This window comes from Aythya fuligula, chromosome 12, assembly GCF_009819795.1.
Source record: "Aythya fuligula isolate bAytFul2 chromosome 12, bAytFul2.pri, whole genome shotgun sequence".
NCBI classification, from domain to species: Eukaryota; Metazoa; Chordata; class Aves; order Anseriformes; family Anatidae; genus Aythya; species Aythya fuligula.
The window spans coordinates 7,759,054-7,784,705 of NC_045570.1; the positions used below are offsets into that span (position 1 = coordinate 7,759,054).

A 25,652-nucleotide genomic window follows, 5' to 3' on the forward strand; every position below is an offset into this window, starting at 1 on the left:
AAGTGGTTTTTTTTTCATGTCAGGAAGGTTACTATGACTATTAACCTATGCCCCAACCCTAGCCTGTTAAAGCTATGCCGCTCCCTGAACAGATGTCTCAACTTAGTTACTGTGAATTAACTCTAGTTATATGCAAGGCTAAAAAGCTGCAGTAGAATAGCTGAATGCTTATATTAAATAGCAAGAAGTCCTTACATATTTATGTTCCAACTGTGCACAACTCCTCGGCTCACATTTAACAATTAAATTTCAACACTGCTTCATAAGCATAGCTCAAGACTCCGTTATGTGTCAGTTTTTAACATCTTCTGCAACTTTCAATTATCTGCAGTTTTTTGTTCAAAATAACCTTGGTCAAGAAGTCAGTAAAAGATTTCACATATTCTGTTATTCAAGTGAACAATGCAAACATGCAGCACTTAAAGCATGCATGGATTCAACCATAATCTTGTGGTTATGAGATTTAGTTCACCTTAAATGCACACATTTACTAACTGCCCTACATTAAACTAAGCTCAGCTGAGATCAACATTCTGAATTAAGTTAAAAATCCAAGGAATGCTTTTGAAGCTGAAGTTGAGTGTTTTCTTGCTTTATGGGCCAAAGAGGCTGGCTTCATGTTACCTTTTGCTACACTAAAATTCAGTATCAGAGCGTCCTGCTGTTAGCATTACAGCTTTGGAATTCCAAATACTACTAATTAGCATCAGTCCATATGGCAGTATTATTTATTCTCGGTTTTATTGTTATCTTCTCTCCCTGCTACTTAGCTTTCAGGATAGAAGTGCTGCCGTGGATCATTACTTCTGCTGAAGAAGAAAAAAAGTGGTTTGTTCTGTGAGTTTATGGATGTCATTTTCTAATAAAAAGCAAATTCAGAAAGGAAAGTTTCTGCGTGATGAAGAAATACTGCTGTGTTCACTGAAACAGTTGAAAAACAAATGCTTACAAGCTTCAGACCGAACATTTTAATTTTTGAAACTTACGTAAACTGTCAGAGGATAACCAAGTACTAACAAGATAGCAGGAAAGAATTAGCGCATAATCATTAAATCCTAAATCAAATCTTCAGTGCCAAGGAATCCAGATGTTGTGAAAGGTGCTTTGTTGATTAAATCCTTGCCAGAGACACATACCACATTTCTATGAAGCATATAGAAATAATATGTTCCTCTTCAAGGGAGAAAGTCTTTAAATAATGTAGCATAACTTTATTAATTTTTCTGCTACTAATGACAAATTATGGGGGTTGTGACCAGTTGTCTTCTGGGATAAGAACTGAGCACAGCAAATCATTTCATGCAAACAACCATCAGAATTAAGTTGGAAACAGCCTTCAGTCTTTTGCCTCAAAGTGGTTTTCAGTTTAACTTAAAAATGCATTACTGGCTGGTTCTGCAGACATCTGATTTGATCCATTAGCTCTTACCATTGTACTACCAATTCTGAAGAAAATTCAGAACGAACAGTATTGACGCATAGCTTGTGTGCTTGAAATGAGCAGGTAATTATCTAATGAAAACGCCATGAAAATATGCCACAGTTGAGGAGGATGACACGAAGACAAGATCTATGCAGGAATCCAATTGCAAGTAAGTACACTTTCAGTATTTCTGAAAGACCACTGGAAATAGTTTTCATGTTTTCTCCGGTTCCATTCTCTTCCCTTTCTTGCTGTAATTGCTTTAGCCTCCCTCCTGTTCTTGTAATGGCTTTGAGATTTTAGTTAGATTTGATTTCTAGTTTCTTTTCTTCACTTGTGTCCATCTCTGTTAAAACACAGCAACAGAGCAGCTGCATGTTTCGCGTGACTGTACCTGTATAGGAAATCAAAGATAAATCAGAAAAATAACCACCTCCTTCAACTTACACAAAATATATCTGACTAATAAAAGTTAATTGTCAAGACTGCTGGCTCACTTCTATTACGGGAAACACTAACCAGAAAAATTAGCACAGAAAATATTTTCCACTCAGTATTTTTAAACAATGTTTAAAGCTGTTCTGGTAATTTTGCTGATCTCTTGCCTAGGGTGTTTTTCCTCCCAAACGCTCTGCCAAATAATTGAAGGAAAATCCTTTTTCTCCGTAACTAAGAGTGTAGAATTGGTAGAATAAAAAAAAAATTAAAACCACAAGAACTTGAAATAGCACACAGTAGTGATAATATTACTGTGTATTTATATATTCACTAACTGCTACAGCACCACATCCTGTTGCATTCTAAGATTATGCTATAAATCTTCGTTTCCACATCCCTTAGCAGGGTTTTCTCAGCAATGATGACAACAGTACACTGCTGGGGAGAAATGGATAATTTAGCTGTGGACATTCAATGGAAGAAAAATTCAACCTGTGACTGACATAAGATCTAAATTCAAACAGCTGATTCAGTACAGTACGACAGCTCACTTGCATTGCCAAGAATGCCTGGCCCTTTTACAAAGATCAATCTTGGTTAAGAAAAAGACTTTTCAGCTGCTAGTTTAGAGAGAATTGTAGAAAAAATTAGGACAATATCTGTAGAAAGCAAGTAGTATTTTAAATATATAGTGAATAAAAACTGGGTGCATAGGCATGTATAAAATCAGTACGCCCTTCCACTGGGTCTTCCTGGGATACAGTTAATATTCTTCACAGCAGCCCATATAGTGCAAGTGCTTTGGATGCATGGCTAAAATAGTTTTGGTGACAACCAGTTAGTTTTCTCACTTCTGTTCTTCCTATCCTTTCCCCCATCTTGCTGGGGGTGGAGAGGTAGGGAACAAATGAGTGGCTCTGTGGGTGCTTAGCTACTGACTGCTGCTGCAGTGTTCAGTCCACCACAATCCTTTCAAACAGACTTACCTAAAATCTTGTTGATAAACTGAGGTCTCCTTGACGCAGGTAAATAGACTCCCAAGAAAAAGACTGGAATTCCAGATAAAGCGATGGCAATTCCAATCAATGAATTTATGGTGTCACTATAGAGTGGCACTACCACCAGAAATACTGAACATATACAGAATATTATTGGGAAAACCACACTCAGCTGGAGGAAAAAAAAAAAGAACAAAATGTTACTGAGAGACTGATTTTCTACAGTTGCATATATTCTGGTGAGAATTACAGCCTCTTCTCTCTGAACCCCAATTTGTGAAATTATCTGCTCTTTTTCTTATGCATCTGACTATTTAGCTCTGTAAGAATAGTAGAATTGCTCTTCAATAGAACTACTACTGAAAATTACAAGACCATTGAAATATGGTAGGTCTGCCGTGTTGAAAGAAACTGTAGCAGAATGAAGTGTTTTTAGACAAATCCAATTAATCTCAGGAAACATGAATGACATTTTCATGAAGCTTATCCACTTAAAGTAAGAGAAAGTGATAAGAGGATAAGATATTGAACTGAAAACACCAGCAGAGCTAAATGTGGTCTACTGTAACAGAATTAACTTAAGCATTCCTAACTTCAGATTTCTAATCCAAAAAAAAAAAAAAAAAAAAAAAAAGTTCACTACTATGTTAACCTATTGAGCTCCCTGGTTGACAGAGAGCTCACTAAACTCACATTAAAAAAAAGGAACATGCTATTATAATACTCACGTCTTCTCATCTAGTACACAAACTAGCTTTCATGGGACACCATGGAATGGAAGCCATGTTTTATGTCCTTATCAATTTGTAAGCTTCAGGAATAACATGTATGGTCCAGATTTCAGGTAGTTAATTGTAGGGAAGAGGGATTTTAAGTAATGCATTAAGTAAATTTTACCTTAAGAGGTCTGGGTCGATCTGGTTCCTTCCACCGTAGATATAATTGGCCAGCAATAGACAGACCAACAAAAAACCAGTAACTGAAACTGAAGTAATTAATAAGCTTGAAGACATCTTCCACAGCCAGGTAAATAAGAGTCATAGCACACTGTCAGAAAAGAACATGACTGCGATGAACAACAAATTTACTGTTTATGTGGCTTTTTTCATTACAGTGACACCATCTTTCACTCCCTGGTGGTTTGGTGTAACTTTTTGCCGATCTCAAAATTCACTCTCTCAGAACTCACCCTGATAATAGTAAATCTGAAGTTCTTATGTTATCAACTAAACAACTACTTCCACTGTAGAGATTTACTGATACTTCCCATGGAGACAGTAGTACAAGCATAATGCTTCTTACAGTTTGGCAATAAGTAAGAAATAATTTCCTTTAGTTAAGTCTTTAGTAATTCTTCAATATCCATTAGGGGTTTGTGTCAGTATGCAAGTTTATACAATAGCTGGATTTTAACTATTCATAGTGCCACCATACTCATTTTATTTAGCATACAGAAGCCATATACAGATTTTATGAATTGTTTTAATCTGCATTTAACTTAGAGGAAACAGAAGTCTGATAACAAATCTTACACAGCAGTAGCCCAATAGAATAATTCAATCATCTTAATTCAGCTTCAACTTTCTTTATTGTTAGGAGTGTAGCAGGTTGTTTTCATAGGTGGATGTTCATGAATTCAGCCAATTAAACTCTTTGGAGACTGTTCCTATGTTTTAAACAGAATTTCCTCTACTACCTCCTTCCAGCCTCTTTAAAGTTTTCCTTTAAATAATTCATATAGTCACATCTGGACAGCCTAAAAGAAAAGCAAAAATAACTTACATTGAAAAGCAGTGCTGGCACAGGTGTAAACCTCTCTATGTGGATCATAGACAACAGATCAGGAAGGTGACCTTCTCGAGATCCTACAAAAAATAGCCTGAAAAAAATTGCAAAGCAGACGTTGATGCCACAGGTGAAAGAGAATGCATTTTAAAAAAAAAAAAAAAACAAACACAAAACACTACCTGTCAGAATAACTGTTTATATCACTGAATTTTGATCCTTTGAAGATCCTTTAAACTAGAACATGGATTCAAGACTCTACAAAGATATACTTTACCACAACCATTTAGAAGACATATAAGCTTTTAGAAACATGCTGTTAACAACTATTCTTTAGAAAACAACCCTACGGGCAAAATAGAAAACTTCTACAGCAACTAAAATACATTTCTATCAATATAAAAAAAATATCTAAAAGCTAGTACTGGAAACATTGCAGCTTTCAATGACAGTTTTCAACAACAACCAGAAGAAATTGCCATATGCTCAAAGAACAAGCACTTACAATTTTGTTATCAACTGTAACTTGTTCTGTATCGCCTAGTTCACCAGATCACATTCATTTTTGTTCTCAGTAGAGACACTGTGCATACATTCAATGAACAGGAAGCACAGCTGAATAAACCTACTTATAATTTCCAGTAGTCAGGTCCCTAATCAATGCTCAGAGGAAAGGTTCTATACCATATTTTGATTTTTTTTTTTTTGACTGAAGCTTAATAGCAGCAGCCTTTAAAACTTTGTACTTGGAGAAAAAAAAGCTTATGATTCACAATTAAGTTCTAAGTAAATGCATTAAAACAAGAACTTGCTATAATTATTGTATCAACTAAAATGGACGGTAACTCAACCCAAATAATCAGAAGGCGTGAAGACTCACAAGACAGACAACATTCATTTTATCTTTAATGGTACTTTGCACGCAGCTAGGACAGTTTTGGGGAACTAAGACAGTGTTTAGGATGAGGTTTATTTAGATCTGTTATTTTAGTATGGCTATTTGTTATAGGTTCAGATACAGAAGTGCTTTTGCCTCTCTCCTAACAGATGACCGTAATACTAACACCTAAGTACACTTAAGAACAATTTTTAAACAGGACGATACCTTGATGATGCTAGAATTGAAGCATTAAGTCCACCAAAACAAGAAAAGGCTACAGCAATGGGAATTGTCCAACTGAAGATGCCAAATACCTCGTCGGCAAATGTCTAATGAAAGGAAAGAGAAAAAAACACACATGAAAATAACTGCAACAAAGCTTATGCAAAACAATGACATCAAAACTTTTGTAGTAAGTTTGTATGGAAAAATTAAAACATAGTGGGGATATGCAGCACAAAGCAGTACATAGCATTTCTAATTATTTATTGATTCTAAACAAGAGCAGGCTTCTAAACCCAAGTGCCTAGACTCACATTTTCTGCTCACAAAATAATTCTCACAAAAGACAAATTGTTTTTAGAATTTTCTTACCAATCCTATTACATTTCATTACTTATAACATAGTATGTTACACTTGAATTCATAAATATTGACTACAGAGACTAAATGATAAAAATATCATTACATATCCAAAAAGAAAGTGCCGTAATGCAGATAATAACCACAGCCACTATCACACCCGCCATTTATGGACACTACACTAGCAATGTATTCTATTTTCCTTCTTTTCTAACTTCCAAAGCAAATCCTTTTTGCCCTTTAGCTCCACCAGCAGAGCCTCTGGGCTCTAGCCTGACAACATGGCAACTGACAGAGGAAGCGTTTTTTTCAGGCAGTCATTTGTTAGTGTTCCTAGACAATACTGTACACCAGCTGTGGTGTGACCTCCCATGACAAGAGTTCTGAAAACAAGAAGTCAGGAGCCTCAATGTTTCACAGCAAGGGATAAGAGTAATTGAATACCATTAATTGTTTAAAAATGTAAATGGATAATAATTTGCAAGGTACTGGTAAATTCTGTTCAGCCTCCTGCGTAGCAAAAAAAGGATAGACTCTTAGAATACCAAGTAAAATGTTTGAAAAAAAATAATAAATAAATCAAGAAGTTTTAATACTTGAAGACTAACAGCTATTCAAAAACTCATCTCAGTCTGAGCAGTGTACCTTTTCCAAGCTTGAAGTTAAGCAGAAATCTGCTTGTGCTGCATTCAGAGGATGCTGGCAGAAGCCTTCCTGTCCCAATCCTACCTACTAACACTCGTTACTTCTACAGTTTCTTTTACTGATGTAAACTAACAGTCATGGTAGCACAAGTATCATGTCTGCATTAGCACAAAATTGTTATTTATAGAAGCAGGAAGTATTACTTGTGTATAAGTGGTATCCAAAGAAACTACAAAAATTCTGTCACAAAGATTTTGTGGGTATTGGAATATATAGAATAAACATTTTACATCTTAACAAGTAGCAATCATCTGAATGGTTTATGGACCTTTCTCTAAATCACTTTCTGAGCTTTCTCTTGCTTCACCATTTTCAAGATAATCAGACACAAAAAGCATCTAACCTCTTTCAGCTTTCCGTAGGTCTGTCTTTTCTACTACAAAATCTTTAAATCACTTTTCAATACCCTGATATTTTGAACTATCTCCCCCTTGACTTCCCCTTTTAACTACCAGTCTTCATCATAACTTTTATGATCTACGAAGTTCAATCAAAGTGGATTAACATTGAGAGCTGGCCCTTGTTTGTCGAATATAAAGCTGGCCTTAACAGCAGTCAAATTTTGATTTAACTACTCCAGGAAGAAGATTACCAAAAGCAGTGCATTGTGCTCTAATTTCTGAACGTTTTGTAAGTTCAATAAAGCCTACACGAATTTTAATTGATTTTTTCAGGAAATGAGTGATTGATTTTTATGAGGCAAAACCCTGCATATAGTTTCAATCTTTAAATCATAAAACATGGAAAATTTTAGTGACATAATACAAAGCATGGCTGGTTTCCCATTCTGGGTTGACAAAGTACTTTGTTCAGCACATAATCCGGGTTAAGGCTCACTATCCAACTGTGCTTAGCTGTACAACATAATCTATGTTAAAAAGCAAAATTTATTGCATCCTTTTGTGTAAGTTAGTTGAGCCTGAGCAACAGCAGATGGGATTTTCTGATGCTAAGATACAGAGCAGAAGAGTGTCTAATTACTTCAATGGGAACCTTACTAAAAGGTTCAAAAGTAACACATCAACTCTGTTAGTCACCCTGATTCTTACTAAACTGCGTCTTTTAAGCTCTTTCTTTCTACGTGTTAGTAAAGGTTCCTGCAAAATGAAGCATCAACGCAGGGTGGGAGGGAGAAAAATGCGCACACACAAACACCCACATTAGTTATAAAAATTAATAGGAGAAAAGTATAAAAGAACTAAACCATGTAAAAATTCTGTTTTGTGTTTAAGCAGAATATCAATTTGGCAAAAAAGAGCATGCCATAAGAAATGTGTTTTATGTACCATGGATGATCCATTTTCAGTCCACTGAAACTGAAAAAGCAACGAATAATTTACATTATTGTATGTAAAAGAGTTTTGTTGCCCAAGAATATTTACCAGAACTCACGGTGCTTTAAGATCTTTATCACATCTAAATGCAGCTTTGAGGAAACTCATCACCCAAAGCAGAATACAATTTGTAATGACCCAGGGAAAGAATTATGACTTTTCCAGAACAAGTAAAAGTGAAGACAAGATGAAAGTTCTAGTAGACAACTGTTATAAATTTTAAAAGATGATTTAAGCCTGGAGTGTCTCATTTCCAAAGCCAAACAGCAAGTGAAATTAGACACCAAACTTAAAACTCTCAGAGGATTTCTTTACAAATGCAAAGCTATGATACAGAACTCACTGAACAAGAAGTTAGAGAATTAAGATGTTTAGTAAGGTTTCTTAAACAATAAGCATTGAGATAAGTAATATTAACAGCTCAAAGTTATAGAAGAGAAGGGAAATGTAAGGATTTAATCTTATGCTGCAAGATGCAAATTAGCTAGCATGTCATTTGGAGAATCTTCTTCCCCATAAGACAGGTTTGTGTTTATTTTCTGTAACCATTTTCCAATTCCTTTCAAAACATCTAATAATGGGCCCCTGTGGAATGCCAGATGTGAAACTAACTCAACGTCCATTTCCATCCCATCACATATATCTAAGATATGCTAATGTTGTTCCACTCATCCTGAAAAAACAGAAATCAGTCACGTGAGCAGTAAAATATAGAAAGAGTTAAGGCAAAGCCATGGTATCACTTCCACAAATTACATACAGACGAAGATGTTATAGATTCAATGTATTCTGGATGCAGGCTTGTGACTCTAAGATGTGTAACACTACTGATCCTGCTCAAATACAACAATAATTCATTTTCCTAGATCTGTACCACTCAGCCCTTTGAAAGGCAGAGTAACCTAGTAAGAGCCTTTACCAAACACTGTCATTTCTGGTGTGCTTTCTAATCCTGTAGTCAGGATTCCTGAGAGAGCAAAGGGTGCAGCATTAACTTCAAGAGCTTAACTTTACCCTAGGTAAGATACAGCATAAGAGCATTTTAATTTGGAATGATCTATTAAGTTCAGCTTGGCAGACCTGTCTGCAAAATGATCTTTCAGCAAAACAAAGTTAACAGTTGAAAGGTACCTGAAGTTCAGTTAAACTTTCTAGTGACATTACCTAGCTTCATATGACAAGTATTGACCCAAAGCCTTTGTGCAAGTGTTTTCTAGCTGGGTTTCACCCTCACTTCCAAAGTAAAAAATAAAAAAAATCAGCCAGGTTCTTGTATTACTATTAAGACAAAAAACACACTTTTATCCTTCAGAGTCCATATTAGTAAATCCTCCAAAGCTCTCATTTTGACAGATGTGAAGAAATGGCTTCTCCAAGGCTATGCTCTAATATTTCTTTTACAGAAAGTGTTACTGAAGTGTAAGTAAAAGTGGCCACGATAAGCATTCAAGTGTGCATGTGTCAGAGGGTTATCTAGCATAAGAAAGAAGGGCAGAGAAAAATACAAAAAGCAAGTCAAGTTATCAAGCATATACCTCGTGCACTGTACCAAGAGAAAATAAAAGGGGAGGGAGAAGAGTTAGTGGCTGCCATCTGTTCAAACTGTAATTGTACAACCACGAATCCTCCACAAACAAGCTAGACCTGGGCTCTGACCTAAGCACCTGACCAATTCCACTTTAACTACCACTACTTCTGGGAGCAGTGAAGTGCATTTATAAAAACAAATCAGCTGGCAACAGGGGAAAGAATGGAGCATTTGCAGGGGTATGCGGAGGATGACAGAGGAGCCTACCTGGAGGCAGCTATAGCAGAAGCATTTAGTCCACCATAACAGGAGAAAGCCACCACTAGGGGGATGGATTTCTTCTCAGGTTTCTTCTGAGAAAGTCTAAAGAGCAAGAAGGATTAAGAGATTAAATTGTCATCTCTGCTACAGTCTGTCAAGTCCTGTAGTCCAGACTTGAACTACAACTGCTTCTAATAGCTAGGAAACAGTAAAAGAATTCAGTGGCTTATACAGCACTTGCAATTTTAAGTCCTTTTATGCCCTCCCATCCACTGGACACGTAAGATACACACATATACACGCACACTGTAGAAAGACATGCACCTGGAATCATTTCCCTCCGTTCTGATTTATTTCCAAACCATCAATGGGGAATAGTTACGGAAGACATCAGGAGCTTCCAGCCTTGCACTTCTCAGCTGAACTGCCCTTCTTTCTCCACAACTAAATGTTACATTACTCCCAGAAGAAGGATCAAAAACTGAATGACAGCTTTGTTTCAAGACACGAATGACTAATTTAACTACATTTTTGTTTTTGTCCTGGCTTAGTTTGATCTCATGATCACCAGCTGGTACTTTGTGAATATTTGTAAGAACACTTTTTGTTCTTTGAAATATCCAGGCAACAGTTTTGTATGAATATGTTGAACTAAATGCAGCAGGAATTATCCCACATGAAGAGCTGCCACAACAAAATACACAGGATACATCTCACACCGAGTAATTCAGGCATACCAGACAATCAGAAAGACCCACATTTATTTTAGGAACCACAAGATGAGAACTCTTTCATCACACTTGCTGCACATAAAAAGTGCACGTAGAGGCATGTGAAAAATGTCAGACTACACTGAGAGCATATGGAACTGCAAGCAGTGCTGGCAAAGCAGAAAATCAGTATTGATCAGATGCATAAATGCAAAGAGAATGTACTGTAACATGAGCCATAAACTTAAACAAAGCTACGCCCAAAGATTAGGATGTATTTTGATTAGGAAGTCATCCACAGAGCCTCTTTAAATAGCTCATTTCAAGATCCTATCACACACGTGAGCTTTTCCAGTGTCAGTTCTACAACATTCTTACACTGGAAGACATATAAAGTGGTAAAGAGATTATGATATGAGACCAATCTCACTAGTATTTAGGAAGTGCAATTAATTTCTCTTAAGTATAAAAACATTCCTACATTACAAGAAGATCAGTCAGTCTGAACTACAGCCTGTTTTTTTTTTTCCTTGTTTTTTTTTTTTTTTCTTCCCCTTTAAGCTTCTCAGGCCTTTAAGGAGCTACTTCCTAAAGAAAGCAAAGACAGAAGGAATTATGGCAACCATGGAGCTGCACAAGCAAAAAAGCTAGTGAGTACATGAAGTTTCTTCTACTACCATAGCTCCCATTCATCAAGACACTGTATGACATATGTTTATTTTGACCAAATAAGATTTAACGTCACATATATTTAAGACAGGAGAGAGGGTAAACAACTGAAAACAGAGCCAGAAAATTGTAAAGGTGAAATAGAAAGCAGTGTAAGAAAACTGTTCAGGTCTTCTGTAATTCTTGTTTCATCTGCTGTTCTGTTGATTGATTTATTCAAACAGGCAAAATTATCTCCTTGTATTATTGGCAATGCCTTTCCTTACAGGGAGAAAAGTGTACTAGTACAGAGCAAGGTCAAGTGCAACATGAAATTCTCTCCACCTTCAGGTCACTCAATCCAATCATATGGTAGCAGAAACCATCACTATTCACTGCATTAATATATCACATGTATACTGGATGTATAAAGATGTCTCTTCCGCAATGCCCATGTTAAGAATACCCCTGCCAGCTCCAACAGTAGAAATTTAGTTTGTGTCTTCATGGTGGTGCTGAAGATACTTGACCTAAACCTACCCTGGTGTTTATCCTGTTCTGCACCCTTTTTGTTAGTGTGTTTGTTTACTAGCTAGCTGTAGAATAAGGTTTCAACACTTTCCAAAAAAGTCCCTTGCTTTTCTCGTATTGAAAATATTATGCAGCACTCTTCCAAGTTCTGGCTCAGCTTTCCAGCTTGACCTCCAAAGCCAGAGAACTTGTACCACACTTGGCAGCAAAAGTGCTGCATTGGTAATGAATTACGGCTAGCTACAAGAAAAGAAGGCAAATGAATTGTACTAAACAGCCCTTGTCCAAAAGTACCTGCCTGTCTCTAATGAAGAGTTTGGCCATTTTAAGGTACAGAACATATATTTCATCCAAAGAAACTCTACGAGGAGGTGTCAGTACAGCAAGAGAAGGTAGACGTGATACCGGCAGGCAAAGACAAGTGGATTTCCCTGTTCAGGAAAGAAGTCAGTGACTGGCAGATGAAGAATGACAAGCAATATCCAAAGGTCTAAGAGTAACTTAAGAATTTTTGGCTGAATTCAGTTAGAAGTGTTTCAGAATTTGTTCAACTATACACCAAAGAAGCATAAAACAGCTAAGACACACGGACTCCCACATTCTTGTATCACTGGAGGGGAGAGCATGCCTAACCAGAGCTAGGCTCTTCTAGAATATGAGCACACCAGCGTAAATTGGATTCAGCAATGCTGGACTTGTAAGGTGAGATTCAAAGCTGCTGAAGTGGTCATCTTTATCCCAAATCTACAGACAAAGTTGTACAGCAACAAGAAAGATGACAGCCAGCTATGGAGAGCAACCAACTGCTTGCTTCCATCAGAAAGCATTTTTAGCTCTTCTGAGCAAAAGCAAGCTGCCAAGTATTAACCATTGAATGACTTCAACCAACTAGACAAAAAAAAAAAAAAAAAAAAAAAAGACGTGACCACACACAGGAAGCAGGTAACAGGCTATGCACTAACAGCTAGTATGCTCTTTCCTGCTAGAAGACAAAGTAACCAAGAAAGATCAAGTGCTCGTGGAGCCAGCTGCCGACTTCACGAACAGGAGGGCACTCTCAGATGCAAAAAATAGTTGTTCAGGGACAGCGAAGCTGAAAAAAAAGTTGTGCTTTTTTTTTTTTTTTTTTTTTGTAAAGTGTTGGTGCTACAAAGTAACTGCTTCACACCCATAAAACTTAACAGCAAGGGTTGCGATGGTTTGCACGCAGAAGAAAAACAGCAGTGAGAACTGTAAAACACTGAAGGAATCTGTGGGAAAGGAAGTGAGTTTTACATGATCAGTGAATGCCTGAAGAGCATTTGCAGAATTTCTAAGCTAGCTGTTGCTGCATTACTTCAATTAGTTCAACAACAACAACAAAAAAAAACACTTAAGAAACGGAGTTTCATAGTCCTGACAGTAGGGTTATACGAGAAGTGAAGCTAATACTGAACTGAAGGAAGGACATCAGCACTTAAGTTTCATATAAGCCCTTGTTGAGGGCTTTCACCTTTCAGCCACTAAGAAAAACAGTATGCATGGTGATGTGCAAAGATACAGTACTGCTAATATTTCTTTTCCTTACAACTTTTCTTCTCCTCACTTGGAAATGGCATGCTGCTCCCCCCCAGGCCCTCTTTCCAGCTCAAAGCTACTTGCCTGAAATGAACAGGAGAAAGCCACTCCTTCCCAAAATAGACACCGGCATAGCTGCTGCTTTAGTACACAAAGGGCTCTGAGATGCAGCAACACTACTGCTTTGTTTCTTTAAAAATTCATTATTGTAATTTTCATCTTCTAAGAAATCAATAAGGAAACTTCAGAAGTCCCTATCACAAATTGCATGTAGAATATGTGAGCAGACCAAAGCAGCTCATTTTCACCAGGTTACTTTTTGGGCTGGCTTAATTCTTGTCTCTTCTTCATTCAGATGTTGACCACAGTCTTGTGGTTGAAGTCTTACAAAGGATTCCACTGAGGATACAATTCTCTTCCACCCCTCAGAGGAACTTCTTTACCATGAAGATTTTTCAATTTCTGCATTATAGGAGGGTTTTCACATTCAGACTATTACCTTTTTTTTTTTTCCTTCTCTATTTACTAGAAATCTATAGATGCATTACATGAGTGTTTTCAATCGGACCACAAGTGCACTTGTGCAGCAATTCTCCTAGTTACTGCCACTTACACTTTATGGTTCATGCTGTTCAGCAATCTCAGAGCTAAGGGGAAGTTCCCTGTTAGAACAGGCTAAATTGGACGGTACACTCTAAGAGCATACCTACTGTATTTGTCTACCATGCGTGTATTATACGTAATGTGCATGTCAGATCATCAGCATCAACTGCTGTACTCTACTACAGTCCTTCCAGAGATCCACATTAATTGCTAACATATTAGTAGATCAAGCTTAAAGCTGGTTTCATAAAACTGGACAATTAAATTCTTATCAGCAACAAGAAGGATTTTTTTAATGAGTCATGTGTCAAGTAATAATCTTCAGCTGAACTTCCACCTTTTCATTCTAAAATGGTTATAAGCAGTAGCACTCAGCAAAATGTCTGACAGCTGATATGGCTTGGCAAGAACACCCTTACAGAGAATGTTATTTAAACTTTTAAGTACAAGTTTTTGACAGTCCTGAAATCTAGTGAAAAAGCATAATGTTAGACTTCTAAAGTTGATTATTAAGTTCCATTAAAATTAAAACAAGACATAAATCCCCTAAAAACCCTGGGAATCTCAAGCATTTTCTCATTCACATCCTGTTTAGCCAATATTACTGCAAGCAGTTAGATTGGCTGAGCATTTATGTTGCAGTTAGGCCTTCCTTTACATCCCGTGAGAGAGAAAGAGCTGATCTGTCCAGTTCTGGGTGTTGCAGTTTCATGTAGAATTACAAAGAAATGTATACACACACAAATAAATACATACTTTCAATCCAGAACCATGTCAAATAACTAAGTGAAGTATAGATAAAATCATACAAGATTTGGCTTGGGTTTCACCTGTATAGTAAGGTTCAGGCATCCCTGATCCCTTCTTTATCCAGATACCCATGCCTGCTGCAGTGCAACACATGCTGCAGTACCACCACAAAGACTAGACAGAACCCTGAGTGAATTATTTCCCCCAAATCCCAAGGTGGACCAGTCTGCCTGATCCCCTTCACCAAATGGCCATGTACACCTGTGATGAGAACAGCCAGGAGCTGTGGAGTAGGCACAGTGTACTCCTGGGGGACGGGCTGGACTGGAGAATTTCACTGCTGTCAAGGGAAAGTATTTTCCAAGCCTGCTAGAAAAAACAATAGTGTATTGCTTTCCAGAAGTCAAGATGGACAATAGACTTTGTACTGTCTTTTAGTTTAGTCTGGACAAGAATTAAAAATACCATTGTGAGTCATTTGAAGGTAATACACATGGGATACCATAGCCTACAAGAGAAATACATATTCCTGCAGACCCCACTGCATATGCTGATTCAAAATTAAAATATTTTCCATCCTTGTCTTCTTGTGTTTCATTCTGAAGTGTTTTACCAAGCTTTCAACAACACAATGACAACTTTGCATTTCCATGTTCCAGCTAAAAAGAGGCCAAGAATTAAAATGTATTTGCGTTCAATACACTTTGAAATAAAGCTCTGCATAATTACTTTTCGAATAACAAGTTACAGCTCACATTTACCATACACTATTTTGAAAGCTTACGTTAAATACAAATATTTATCTAGTTTGAAAGAAAGTCAAATAAATGTTCTTGCTGATTCATCTGCCTAAATACTTGAAAAAAGACTTCATTGATTGGCTAAGCCAGTTTTTATCATAGCAAACCTTTCCTGGAACAGAATGCAGATTTCCTTCATTTTGATGTATTTAACTCTCTCTGTTCATTGCTTAGTTCCTTAAATTTTAGAAGCCAATTGGAAATCTAAATGAGAAGAAAGACACTTCTTTTCCTCCAATTTAAATAACCAAAGAGAGAAAGAGATTTTGTGTCTCAAATCTAAAGGATACAGTAATCAGAACCATCCAATTAAGCTACAGGGAAAAAAAGGCACAAAAACCAACAACAAAAAACTTCACTTTTGTTTATTGACTAACTTTAAGTATAAAGCATATTTTGACCAGCTTTTGTTTTAAGAAGCTTATGTATTTTAACTGGATTTGAACTTTCAGTGCATATAAAAAATAATGCATTTAAAAATACTTCAAGTTGTTGGAGTTAATATATTGTTAGGAAGACTGATATAAGTCGCTGAATAGGGGACAGAAAGCTAAATTTTGTCATAGCTAAGATGCAACACATCTCTCTATAAATATGCATCACACCAATGACTACCTCCACAGAACACTGAACTTATCAAATACTGTAGCATGAAGGAACAGAGCCAACTATTATGCACTAGTAAGTCTAATTTATAATCAACTCTAAGCACACAAGTCTAGTTAATGTATTATGCAAAGAATCTAACAAGTCATATCTGTGCTATTTTAATAAATCTGATAATACACAATTATTATATATAATTTCATTAGCTACTTTTCTATTTAAGATTTAATTATTCATGGTGAGTCTTTCTGTTCTTCCGTATTTGGTGAAGTACTGTAAGAAATTAAGGATTTTTTCCCTAATTTGTTCCTCTTTGAGGAATACATCTCTAAAATGGGAAAAGTGAGTTACACAGCAAAATGCTACATGCTCAACTTACCACTGCCACAGCATCACTAGAAAGAACAGCTCGAACATCCAGCACTGTATAGTAAGCAACATTGGTCATGATGTAGATAACAGTCACAATTGGCATAGACACTGCAATGGCCAGCGGCAAGTTCCTGTAAAACAAGTAAGAAAAGAAAACCCACAACCCAGGAAAAAAGTCCATTAATAATAGAACTGCCTTATTTACTTGCTTCCTTTATCTTAGAGATGAAATGTATGAAGACAGAATAAAGATTTCAAAATAGGTATCTCTGGAAGGCTTGGGTTTCTTTCAAAACTGGAAATTCTAATACAGAATACCAGAACAAAATAGAAATCTATTGCAATAACTCTAAACCTAAGTTATCTGTAAAAGGGGATTCTAAATAAATGCTCTTCAAGACCCTGTCTTCAGAGTTTCCAGATCAGTGACTACTGCCTTCAGATTCATGTGCCTTACACTATTTCCTATACTGTTAATCACCATAGCACCACAGAACCCGAAGGCTCAGAGCTTCAAGCTTCTGCCTTTATTCACCCTGAAGAATGCTGCTGTTGTTCTACCAGGGAGACCTAAAATCAGAGCATAACCATGATCATCTCATCTGCACTCATCACAGCAGAAAATAAATGAATTGGGATGCTTATTATTGGTGCACAGGTACATGGTTTAGCAGTGGACTTGTAGTGTTCAGTGAATGGTTAGAGTTAATGATCTTGAAGGTCTTCTCCGACCTAAATTATTCTATAATTATCTGCAGAAGGCTGAGATCCAAAATTGCCTCAGTGTTGTCAATCTCTACATGTGGCATATTCTTCTATGTTTGCTAGTAATACAAAAATCTAGAGTGATGTGAAAACCAAACCTTAGCTGTAAATAGGTAAGATTTAATCCAGAACTGGGAGTTTATAAATCGCAGGCAAATCTCTGAGAACACCCAGATATTTCCTGAGAAATGAGAGTTCTTGAAAGAACACACTTTAAACTTTTGCTTAAATTTGTTTGAATTTCTCTTCCAAAAAGCCATCTGGTCTCTTCCTGCATGCTCACTCCTCCCTTGTATGAAAAACCACTTCCCTTTCTTTTGAACCTGGCTCTTGCTAGCTTCACGCGACAGCTTCAGTTTGTGTGGGATGGGTTGGGGTGATTTTTTCATACTTTCTCTGTGCCTCTCTTGTTTTGCTTGTTTTTGTTTTTTTCTAAATACCTCTATCATGCCCCTCTTCCCCCAATTAATCTCTTTCCCAGGCTGAAGATCACTGCCTGTTCAGTTTTTCCTCATGGAAAAGCCATCAATTTCTTCTGTGGAAACAGTAAAGTCCTCCTCCCCCTATCACCACCACCATCACCCCCAACAAATAAACCTGTAAATTTGTAATACGGAGTTCTGGACAATTTCAAATTTAACCTGTGGATTACAGCTTTGACAGGACAAGCATGAGGAGACTATGGATCAATGGGAGAAAGCGGTGTTTTTGAAAATATTTCCACCGAAGTCTGGAATATTTCATTATTCCCAAAAATACAAGAGTAACGTAGAAAGCTGGAATTTGAACTTCACTGTTACGAAGAATGAAGGTTGTGTAAGGAACTAATGCTTATAAATAGCAAATGGGAACGGGAAGCCCTTTCTGCAGAGAAAACAAACAAGCAAACATTTTAAGGACTAAATGACTGATGCAAACAACATGTATGTATATCTTCTGATTACAAGTACAACAAACCTTTACACGGCAATCAGAGGGAAAACCATCAACCTGAAATTCAGTCTGACTAAAAATTGCTATTTTTGGAGTGAAAAATACTTGAATTTTATCTTTTTAATAGACAACCATACTGGTTAAATAAATGTATAACACAGAAGAAAATGCTAAAGCCAAATCATAGGGGAGAATTAAAAAAACACTCTCTTCCATCCTTTATCTTTCTCTTGTAGCAATCTGAGCTGTTGCTTATAATAGGGAGCAAAAATAATCAAATGGGATTCTATTTTTAACATAAAGGTGTCTGCTTACAGGCTCACTACTGAAGAAGATAAGTGTAGTCAGTCACACTTTTACAGCATAAATTCATGGAAAAGATAACCTTCTTAAATATGAGACATCAGAGTTATTCCACTGATAAGCACTTCACGGACACTTATGGAAATGCTACACTGCAATATTAACACCTTTTGCAATGGGTAGTACGCAATAACTTGAACTGAAAGCTTATCAAGCACTGAACATGGCATCCTGCAATCAGCTAGACTCGTCTATTCTTACAACTTTTTTGAATCTCTTAATGAAATTTAAAGCTATTAATTCTTGACTGGTGATTGTTCATGGCCTTGCCATCTGAGTATGGAGTACTTTTAATTATTTCTGTGTAGGTTCAGAACTCATTAGCAAAAGACAAAGACAAAATGAGCAACTGGGAACTATCCAGGTTCAGAAAGCTCACATCTTTTACCTTTCTGGGTTTTTGATCTCTTCAGTTACAAAATTGAGCGTATCCCAACCAGAGTAAGAGAACAATGCAGAATAGAGCGCGAGGGAAATGTCCCCAATATCAAAAGAGGATCCTTCAAAAGAGTTCTCGAAGTGCGATGAATATCCTGTATGTGGAGGAGACACAATGAAATACAGGAAAATAAAACAGAGCAAGTAATTCTTTCCAGTGTGACACACAAACACAAGAACCCAGAAGCCTTAAATCCTACAAAGCTGCTTATTAATCCCTTTTTCTGTTTCTGCTCTGTGCTTCAGCCATGACAATAAGCATAGTACTTAAACTACTAAAAGTTACGCTCTCTGGATGATACTGATCTACCTAAACACCTTTGCGCCAATAATGGCACAAAAATTTAGGAACATTAAGTTCAGACTGAGCTACAAACAGCTGGCAGCGACTATACTCATGCTAAGGATGGTTTTGAGTAACATTCATGAAATAATCCTTTCATTCCTGCTATATATCCTTCTAAATTTTCAATCATTTAGCTTATGCATAGAAAAAAGATTACAGAGGATTTTAGGTAACTACGACTAAATACATATAAAAGCAGGTATCTAAGTTTTAGCTACCAAAAATAGATAATAAACAGAACATAAAGTATTGTTGAGATTAAATTTTGACAAGCTAGGAGGGAAAGTATTTTTTACACTGGTATTTGTGAGAATGTATGTTATCTTTTGACTACCAGTAAGTCAACCTGTTGACTTCCAGCAGGTCAAAACATACTCATCGTGGCAGTTTTATACATTCAGTTTATTTTACATAAGGTGACTTATTAAGCAATTCGAAAACGTGCCCTGCGCTATGCATCCTGAAATGTTTAGACTTCATCAAAGCTGAACAGGCAAGTATTTGAGGCCTCTAGCCTATCTTTTCATCTTTCTCTTCCCTGCTTTCTATCCTAACTGGACATTGCTATTCCCTTGGCACAGATGTAGGCAGAGTAACTGCTGACTCAGGAACAGAGAAGGGTGACACTGTCAAGGAAGTAGGCAGGGAAACAAGCTCAGTATCTAGAAAACAAGAGATGGGGCAGACATGCTGAGGGATGAACGCTGGCAAGGTGCTCACGTATGCATGTTCTTGTTCCATTCACAGTAATTACTTTGTTCGTGGACTTTCAACAATAACTGCTTAGAGCAAAGGACACAAATTGCCAGATAGACAGGAAAAAAAAAAAAGCGTGGCAGCTTTGAAAGCAGGATAATTTTTATTTTTAAACTAGCACACCAATAAATCCTCCCCATAGGAAAGGGTAAGAATAAAACTTAGAATTCTGAACTCTTCTCCTTGAACGTGAAGGCACAATGCCTAACACACAAAATCCTCAATGACAGCAACTTCCTAATTTTCAAAAGCTGTAACAGAGCTCAGGATTTGAGGGGGAAGAAAAAAAAGGGAGGGGGGGGCAGCTCCTGTTACACAAATCTGCTTACACCTTCTTAAAAATCTATTTTTACTTTAGGTTCAATCACTTTCAGACCTGCACAAAATTCATTTTGCAAAAACAACGCTCAGTTGACCTTAGAGATTTCTTTCATAGGAATTTACAGCTTTCTCCTCACATGTCTTATTTTGCTAGCACTGTGTTCTGCTGCTTTCATTTCCCTTATTATTCCATACTCTGGGCAATAAATTGCACAACATGGCTGAGCAATCACTTTTCTTTTACTTAGCTCAAAGTCAACTGAGATAGGATTGCTACCTGTGATATAAAATCAGGATAATACTTAACATTAATGATTTCATGGTGGCTGTATTATGCTTGTACTGAGACATCTGATAACACATATAAAGAGGTGTTTTACAGTCTCTAGACCACTGTTTCAGTTTAACTGATAAGTACAAACCTTTGCTTTAAGTTTAGATGCTTACCCTGGCATATTTTAACAAGTCCAGTTACGATGATGGCAATAAGAGCAGCAACTTTAGCGTAAGTAAATATATCCTGCACTCGTGTTCCCCATTTAACGTAGGCACAGTTTATAAATGTTAGAAGACCTAGAGGGAAAGTGTGTGTGGGGGGGGGGGGGGGTGGAAAAGAAAAAAAAAAAAGAGAAAAATTAGAAGACAATTGGAACAATATTCAATTTAATTCATTTTTCAGAGATTTTCTACGATAATCCTAATGTGCACTTACCTGTTACACTAATAGTTTGGTTAACCTAAGCAGTGTCACGGTACACTGGTAGTGAAAACTGGTTCAAACAGAACAGCAGGAAATTGATACGCTAAAGGCTCATAATACATACCATTTCAAAAGAGGGAAGGAAAGACCTCCCCCACATCAGTGGTCCTCTGATTACAAGAACATTTTCTCATGTTACTCCTCAACAGATGCATTCTGCAGCTATACCAAAGCTAAAGAAACTATTATAATGAAACTATTAGGTTCAATTTACCAATACTGTTCTGCTAAATGAAAGATTACCTAGAAATCCCTTTAGGTAAACATTTTAAATAATGCTTTAAAAGGTTTTTTCCTCTTCCTTGTTAGTCTGGGGATCAGTTCAACATCCACAGATGATTTAGAATACTGCACAGGGTCCCAAACAACTCATTATTCTTGTCCAGTTTGATTATACTGTATTAACACGAGGCTAGAACGGATCTGACCAGACAACATGGCCTAAATCTAACGCAACATTATGGCAGGGGTTTGGAACTAGATGTTCCTTTAATTTCAACCCAAACCATGCTAGGATTCTATGATTTTTAAAAATTGGTGGTAAGTAACGTGTATTTAAAGTACATTCCTCCCTCTAGCCCCAAATAGATCAGTGTCAGACCTATTTCACAAGACTGAAATGGGAACTGAAGGGAGACTACCAGATTTCATAAGCATTTGCCTAACGTGCTGACTAAACTTACTCATATGATCAACTTCCCCTAGAAAGACTTTTCAAGCTGCTGTTCAAATACAGTGTTCCTGTGACTCTCAACACTTTGCATTATCAAGTGGAGAGGCAGCCAGACAATCTTTGCCTGTACTCAAATACTGAATATTCACCAGGATTCCGTACCTTCAGCATCATTTATTCTATAAAACACTTAGTGAAGGAATATTTCTCTTATCCAGATTATCATTACAGTATTGATTTCAACCCCAAAGCTTAACTATTTTCTCCAATTCTCAATGCTTCCACTAGCTAGTGAAAGTGTGGTTATCTTGCACTGTAGTTTTCATTTCTGTACAAGTTTCTTGTACTATGTATTATTAAAATGCATACACAAAAATTCAACTTGAGTAAGAAGATATTAGCAAATCAAAATTAAATGAAGAGACGTGATGAATTATTTCCTCTCCCATAATCCAAGAAAAATGTGATACTATTAAGATATAAATGCACTTAACACAGTTACCAAAAAAAAAAGAGTAATCATTTAAACCATAACAAAAGGAAGGTAATGATCTCGTTACTGCTACTAGCATACTAGAAAATCTGGCCAAGTCGAACGGCTGAACAAGATTCCACAGACCTTGGCAAGATGAGGGGAACAAAAACAGTTGTATCAAATTTCAAAAGTCAGGACTGCCAGCTCCCAAAGAACCCTCGGGAAAAAAACAACTCTGCATGGTCTCTGCTGTTCAGTGGTAATGACTGGTATTATCCATGGAGTAGTTGCTCACAGGGTGTATCTGAACATTAAAATAATTTTAAGCAACTTTCAATTGGGAGCAACTGTTATTAACTCTTACTTCACTGAGTTAGTGTTTGGTCTCCAGGTGAAATGCTATGCTGTCTCTGGTATCTTTAAAAATGATATCAACAAAAGAAGACAAACAAGAATCTGAACAAGCAATGTCTTCTCTCTTACTGAAATTATACTTTCATGTTTCCCTCAATTTTTTAGAATATCAAATTAAAATATAAATTTAATATTAATCCTCAAAAATTACATAATTTAGCTTCTTGAAGTTGCTGAGAACTCCCAAGTTTAGGTCTGCAGTGCCAGGTGCTACCCGTTTCCAAAATGAATGACAAAGCCGTGCTGCCTAACACCAAGATGGATCTCACGTAAGATCTAGTATTATCACTACAGTTAAAAACAAACAAAAAAATAGAACACCACAACAATCCCGGGTTTGGTATATAAGCTATACCTAACCAGTGTTCAGGTTTCCACTCCCAGCAGCTTCATTAATAAAGTTTTAACTTTATCCATGGGTGAGGACTGACACAGCCCTGCCAGGGAGAAGTGTAGGTTTTAGCAGCAACAGCTACATGAAGTTGAAGAGCAGGGGTGATTCTCAGCACTGAAGCCTAAAGAGGGCAGAACAGGCATTTAAACCACAAAACAAACTGTTGAAGTCAGTCTTTCATCCCCATGGTGGTGACCTTGCCTCCACTTAGGAAAAAAAAAAAAAAAAAGTGCTAAATTTCCTCTATTAGCAACAAACCAGGACACCTTGGGACAGTATCTGGTTAAGGAATGTGAACATGATGTTACAGGTCCCTCATTTCTGCCCTGAAGCTGTCACAACAAAATGTGATCCACATTTGGGACGGGGGGAGGAGAGGAAAGGAGTAGAGCTGAGTAAGCTCACACATATTTTTGGAAGAAGTCTGTGATTGTTCTCCCCACTACTTGGACCCTTTTGCCCACATTAGTGCTTTCCCAACAATAACAAATTAATCCACAAAATTGAAAGGGGAGCTATAGTGTTTACAACTAATTATAGAGGTCAAATATTTGAAGCACACACAGACAACTGCACAAGGAACATTACAACTACTTTACAGGCTCCCTGTTGCCTCAGAAAGGAGGCAAGCAGGAGCAGCACATCGCCCTTCTGTAGCATGTTGATGGAAGTAAGAAAACTCAAGTGCCCTATTAGCTTTATAATAAGAACTCCTCAAGTTGACAGTGTGGGCAGGCTCCATAGCACATGGTGAGACTGCACAGTACCTGACGAAGGACTACCTTGTAGACTTGCTGAAAGATATTTTTGACTGTGTACTGGGAAATAAAAATACGTATAGAAATACTCTCGATAGAAATACCTAAAATCAAGACACACACAGCACAATCATAGATTTTCATTCTTTCAATGCAGAACAGTCCTGATTTGAAGGACACGGACAGTTTGATGTTGTTCCTCTTTGTTGACAGCCCAAGGAGGTATCTGATCACAAACATTTCCTCCTCAAAACTCTTCACAACAGGTACAGCTTCATGGTGGTATTGCTAATCATAAGCATGAAGAATAATCTTGACCTAATGATCTCCTGAAACGCTACGAGAGTAATTACTTCATGTCTACGTTGAGGAGTTATTGAAAAATAAGTTACAGCAGAATTCATAGCATAAGAGCCGTTCTGCAACAACTCTTAGACTACACCAAGAGTACCTTGGGGTTTGATTTAATCTACCTCTCTGAAGGAAAACCAACTTTTTTCTTTGTTTTTCCCATGTTAAGTCAACTTGGAAGAGTTAAACACTGTTTTGCTTCTGAATGAGAAAATATCAGTTCACAGACTAATACTTTTACATTATTCATCAACTGGAAGTTGTTGTTTTCCTTACTGTAACCCAAATTGTTTCAGTATGTAACAAAATAAAGCTCAACTGTAAAAAAAATAAAAAAAATAGCATAGTAAGTTTCAAGAAATACTTACATTCACAAGCAGCTGCTATGAGCCGACAAGCAATGTACGGAGGATCACAAGATGGGAAGAAAGGTTGAACTATGTAGTTAGCAAAGGTGATTGCAATAACCGCCTGGCTCGTTGGCTCAACAATTAGGAGTGAGGTCCACAAACGAATAAAAGCAATGAAGCTCCCAAAAGACTCCAAGATGTATGCATAGCTGGCTCCAGACTTTGTAATAGTGGTTCCAAGTTCAGCATAGCAGAGAGCTCCAAAGACTGAAAAGATCCCTCCAATTGCCCAAATTACTAGAGACAATCCATAAGATTTGCTGTAGATGAGAACTCCTTTGGGAGAGACAAAGATACCTGAACCAATCATGTTGCCTACTATAAGGCTTATCCCATTTATCAGAGATATTTCTTTCTTCAGTTGCATTGTATTTTGGTTTCCATCCTGCATTTCAGAGTTGTCATTGGGATCGGTCTTGTCTGATTTATTGATGGGGCTGTATTCAGCCAGTGAGCTATGAGACTTAGCACAATCTGTCCTTTCTCCCATTGTGGAAAGGCTATGAATTCTCCACGACTCCAAATCACAATCTAAAGCAAAACAGACAGATGAAATCATTATAAATTTTTTTATCCTATAACTTTATCATCAAGGCTTCTTTTCACCTTTTACCCTATGTGAAACCCTCTTTTGTTATTTCATGTTTTTCCACAAAGGGAAATCCATGCATAGTTAAACAAATAAACAAAAAACCTATATACAGACAGTATTACACAAATTCTAGTATAACTTAAAGAAAGGAATTTCTGCCTTTCAGAAAAACAGAGGGGGGAAAAAAGGTAGAAGAACAGAATTTGGGAACTGTAAGGTTGAAAAGGACAAAAGAACAGACAGAACCAAAATGAGGTAACAAAAAAGAAAAAGCATTTTAAGACCAAGCTGGAAGTTTGAAGCATGAACATAGGTTTACTGCAGTACTAACAAACTAATCAAATCATTATTCCTCCACAGGTAAGTTATGAGTGATCCGGTAACATGACTGC

At 37.0% G+C, this 25,652-nt stretch overlaps 1 protein-coding gene across 2 annotated transcripts in view; it reads right to left on the bottom strand.

The window, feature by feature from the left end:
- Window positions 1-953: 953 nt before the first annotated feature.
- The window catches only part of SLC7A6 (solute carrier family 7 member 6), a 30,029-nt gene continuing 5,330 nt past the window's right edge, over window positions 954-25,652 (bottom strand). For both annotated transcript variants that reach the window (XM_032195608.1, XM_032195607.1), the window contains exons 2-10: window positions 24,627-25,199; window positions 20,881-21,006; window positions 18,961-19,105; window positions 16,519-16,642; window positions 5,750-5,853; window positions 4,642-4,738; window positions 3,757-3,906; window positions 2,848-3,031; window positions 954-1,817 (exon numbers count right to left, since the gene is read on the bottom strand). In XM_032195608.1, coding sequence (XP_032051499.1) covers window positions 1,723-1,817; window positions 2,848-3,031; window positions 3,757-3,906; window positions 4,642-4,738; window positions 5,750-5,853; window positions 16,519-16,642; window positions 18,961-19,105; window positions 20,881-21,006; window positions 24,627-25,158 — 1,557 coding nt within the window. In that variant the 5' untranslated portion in view covers window positions 25,159-25,199 and the 3' untranslated portion in view covers window positions 954-1,722. The remainder of the gene's footprint in view (window positions 1,818-2,847; window positions 3,032-3,756; window positions 3,907-4,641; window positions 4,739-5,749; window positions 5,854-16,518; window positions 16,643-18,960; window positions 19,106-20,880; window positions 21,007-24,626; window positions 25,200-25,652) is intronic.